The sequence below is a fragment of the Phalaenopsis equestris genome, unplaced genomic scaffold, assembly GCF_001263595.1.
Source record: "Phalaenopsis equestris unplaced genomic scaffold, ASM126359v1 Scaffold000002, whole genome shotgun sequence".
NCBI lineage: Eukaryota > Viridiplantae > Streptophyta > Magnoliopsida > Asparagales > Orchidaceae > Phalaenopsis > Phalaenopsis equestris.
This window is the reverse complement of record NW_018164444.1, coordinates 25,032,492-25,036,829: the sequence shown is the minus strand read 5'-3', so window position 1 is coordinate 25,036,829 and position 4,338 is coordinate 25,032,492. Positions and strand designations below refer to the sequence as shown.

General features: G+C 31.7%; 1 protein-coding gene across 4 annotated transcripts in view; it reads right to left on the bottom strand.

The window, feature by feature from the left end:
* Positions 1–4,338, bottom strand: part of LOC110022214 (calcineurin B-like protein 7) — a 51,638-nt gene that overhangs the window by 1,161 nt on the left and 46,139 nt on the right. For 2 of the 4 annotated variants that reach the window (XM_020721044.1, XM_020721061.1), the window contains one exon: positions 2,462–2,832. In XM_020721044.1, the coding sequence (XP_020576703.1) occupies positions 2,766–2,832 (67 nt within the window). In that variant the 3' untranslated portion in view covers positions 2,462–2,765. Of the gene's footprint in view, positions 1–2,375; positions 2,833–4,338 lie in introns of those variants that run through there. The other 2 variants (XM_020721068.1, XM_020721053.1) reach the window with 2 other exon arrangements.

The window sequence follows — 4,338 nt, the reverse complement described above, 5'->3', positions numbered from 1 at the left end:
AGACGTCCCACGACGTGGTTACACATAACCCTGATGTGGTCCCACCTAGATCAGGCGTGGTTACGCCAGACAATACTATATGGCATGTTTGGACTCCATTTTGCATGCTTGACACTTATAACATGCACAATATCAAGAAAAACCTTTCTCAGGTGTAAATCTATGATAAATAAGTGAAAATAATATGTAAAATTTAAGGAAAAATACAGGTGAAATCATGTAAAATTGAAGCATGTTAGTTTATAAAAATAAATTAAATTTATATAATTTTAATTCTTACACGTATTTCGTCACGCAATTTTTTAATTTAAATATCTCAACTCAAAAAGTCATGTAAGATGCATAAAAAGTGTGCAAGTCCCCTAAAATTTGTCCGAACAAATGAATTCAAGTCAACTACATGTGCTTCAGTGACTCTTACTGTTCAAACTGATATCTGAAAATGTTGCACTAGCTAAAATAAAATTGATCCTAATTGAACTATCCTAGGAAGCATGCAAAACTTTTGAAATATCTATTACTAATTTTAAATACAAACTCTTCTTTTCAAAATCAAAATCAAAGCGACCAAATTATGCACGTTCTCAGCCATATTATCTTATTTATATGGCAGTCATAAGTCCTACTTAGTGTGATCTTCTAACTTATAAGAATTGAAGTTGATGAGATTGGGTCCCACTTAGCTAGTGTAATCTTTCTCATTACAAGAGCTAGAGTTGACAAGTCTAATGCTAGGGAATGATGCGTAAATTCACATCTTCAATCTAATGCAACAAGCTCATCATCAAGACTAAGAATTAAATGCTTTTTCTTTAATTTCAAGAAGTTTATCTTTGTAACCATTCAAATATGACTTTCAAAGCATTTGGAAAAGAAAATATTATAAAAATGAAATAAGAAGAAGAAACTTCAGCTTCATTTTCAACTTATGAAATGCAATAATGAGTTCAACCTACATGCCTTAATCTTTATGCAGAGTCTACATGGCTTGCAATGCAAACCATGTATGAATGAACTTAAAGACTATGAACCTAATCCTATAAAAAGTCGGGTCAATAAGGTCAATAAGGTTCAAACTAATCGATCAAATACTCAAATGATTATCATATAGAAAATGAATCTCAATTGGAGGGGCCTATTTTCAAAAATTAGTGCTCCTACATTACACATATAAACACTTCAAGTATGTTACCCACATTATCACAACATTAATATAGATTCTTAATATAAAAGGTTATTATTTTTTAAATGTTTTTAATTTTAATATAAATCATTAAAATCTCAAATCAAGGTAAAAAATAAATAAAGGATAAAGAAAAATAAAAAATAAAAAATTCTCAAATAAAATTCTACCACAAAAAAATCAGAGCAATACTCAATGATTGATCAAGCATAATAAATTTTAGATTAACAAAGGCTCACAAAGATTCGTTATCATATCAAGCATATCATTATTTTCACTCTCGAAATGAAAATAAGGACGTGACTCTAATCCTTTGTATGTGCTTTGGCTACAAATAGCTCCACAAAAGTATTAATTACAATAAGAGCCCTCTGACCAATTGATTTGCCTTAATATGAAATCATTTTATTATGACGTGACTGCAATGTATATGCTCTCTAGTGGCTCTGCCCTTTGAGTGATAAATCATAGGGTAGTTTGATAGAGTACAAAACTCTTTGACAACTTATGACTGAATTAAAAATACCCCTCTAAACAAACATTCTCCTAAGCTTACAAGACCTTCCTAGACAACCCAACTCATAGTTACTGATAAAATCTTTCGATCATATTGGGTTACGTACCTCTATTAACAAAGTAGACTAGATGCCCAGGCATCTTTTAAAGATGAAATTGATTTATCAAGAATAAGTTCAATGTTATTCCTCCTACAATCTACTTTAAAAGAATATTGATAGTTTTTTTTTTAAAATCAAATTGTTACTACAATATGAAAAGCAATTAGTGCATTAATAACTTGCTTTAGTTAAAAAAAATCTTTCTTTTCAGTGGGAAGAAATATTAAATAAAAGGTCTTGTGCTTATGAAAAATCTCGAATCAGACTTTTAAATCATTGCACAATACATGTGAAATTTCCAAGTGGCGGCTCATAAAAACACTCATGTGAAAGACCAAGATGCCAACTTTCAGTGCTCATTGATTTCTAGCAAATCCTCAATACAAAAGTTCTTTTTACATGTTTGGCTAATCATATATGTATATATTATAATTATTTAGAAATCTGAGCAAATTTTATGAGGTGAGCATTGAGATGTAATACTTGAGTCTCAAATCTAAACATCCATTGCATAAAGGTTCCAATAAAAAAAAAAGTTTGGAGCCCAAGGCCTAATAAAAGTTGTATTGAAAAGTAGAATGATGTGATATCTGTTGTTTACCTCTAAATATTAACATGACATATAACTCATAATAAGATAATGATTTTTTACACACTTCACCTTACGGGGGTAAAAAAAAAAAAACTTCTATCCTCTAAATGTCACACACACACATATTATATATCACTATACATAAAATTCAAACAGAGATTCCCACTCATCCCCCTATATACAGAAGAAAACAGGACCAAAATAGTTCCCCATCACGATACAAACTGACACTTTATCAGCAGAGGTTGTAGATACAATTAGACTTGTATTCAACAGCAAAACTGTACCTAAAGAATTAGCCATTATCCGCTCTTGAACGATAAAGATTTGAAGAAAACAGCAGACAATTTGAGAAGAATATAAGCATTACTTGCTAATCCACCTCTTCTTCATCAACTTCAGAGTTCATTATAAAGCTGGGAAATGCTGTTGTTATATCCCTGAACAAATTAGCAAATTCATGTGAAAATTTCAAGCTACAGCAAATTTTTGCTGGGTGATAAAATCACTCATTCTCTATTGAAATTAAAAAATGTCTTAATTAAACTTTCGTATGCAGATTTATATGTTATGAAATTAGCATAACTTAAAATTGTTTGCATTAAACCCTTAGCATACTGCATTGAAGGAGTGCCATGCATTGGATTATTCCATTTAAAGTATTTTTGTATGGTTTTTTTAATAATCATATGTTGAGCAGGAATTCTTTGACCCAACAAGGTTAAAGATGGATACTCTTCCAGATGTTTTGTGGTTGCATGAACTTTTTTTTCAATGAAATAATGCATAAAGAAAAATAATACCAATATAAAGAAATCAATACAATGACAAAATGTCAATTTGTGGAGATAAATAAATCTATGTAATTCCTAGCGACTTCTTACCCCCCACACTCTATCTAGTATCTCCCAAGTTTGTTGCCAACCACCCTTAGGCTAACCCTTACAATTATATTACCTACCACCGTTTACATAATATTTATAAGTTTGTTACCTGCCACCTCAAAGAATTATATACATAAGAAAAACGTTTGCATGGTATTGAAAGTGCATCACTCTTTTTTACTTAATTCAACCAAGTATAGTGATGAAGTTTGTAAAATTCACCAGCAGAGTGATCAGATGCTTTAGTTATCTTGTTCCGTGTCATAAAGAAAATTTTCTCCGTTAAGTGATCAGCAAAGATCATTGAATTTACAAATATGACAATTTCAAATTGTTGTTCTTAATAAGATGAAATCAATGGTTGTCATAAGGGTTGGTGATTGGTGAAGTGGCCCAACATAGGAGACAAGACTTTCCTTTACCATCAATGAGCATAAAAGGTAAAAGAATTGTGCTCAAATTTAAAGAGAGTATAAGGAAAGGGGGAGAAAAAAGTGAGAAAAATATTTGAGGATAAAAGTTTTTATCATATTAATTTCTCTACATTGGTGAAAATTTATTTCATTAGCTAGCTGTGGATGTAGGTGGATCACAATGACTCACAGAAACTCTCAGGGTCTTTATTTTTTATGATCTCCTAGCAGCTTTTTTTCCTATTCTTCTGATTTTGATTGCTATCAAGTATGAACTTGTCTTGCCAATTGACATCAGAACTAAGCATTTGAGAGTTCTATGAGAAAAGTGGGCAAAGATGGGAAGGCGACGATAGAGCAATTTGATGATAAGGATTTTGGGTACTTAAAATGTAGATAAAGGTATACATGTACGAAAAATGTTTTATATTTATATATATAAAGAAATGACCGAAGACTATTAAATGAGCCCCGACAATCCTTAGGTGTGCTATTTATTCGAGTATCACACCCTACACACGGGGGGAATCGAACCCCTGACCTGAGGGGACTTACGACCTTCAGAGAGGCTGCTCTACCAACAAGCCATGGTACGCTCGCGCGTGTGCGCACACACACACAGATATATATATATGGTATGTAGCTTCTC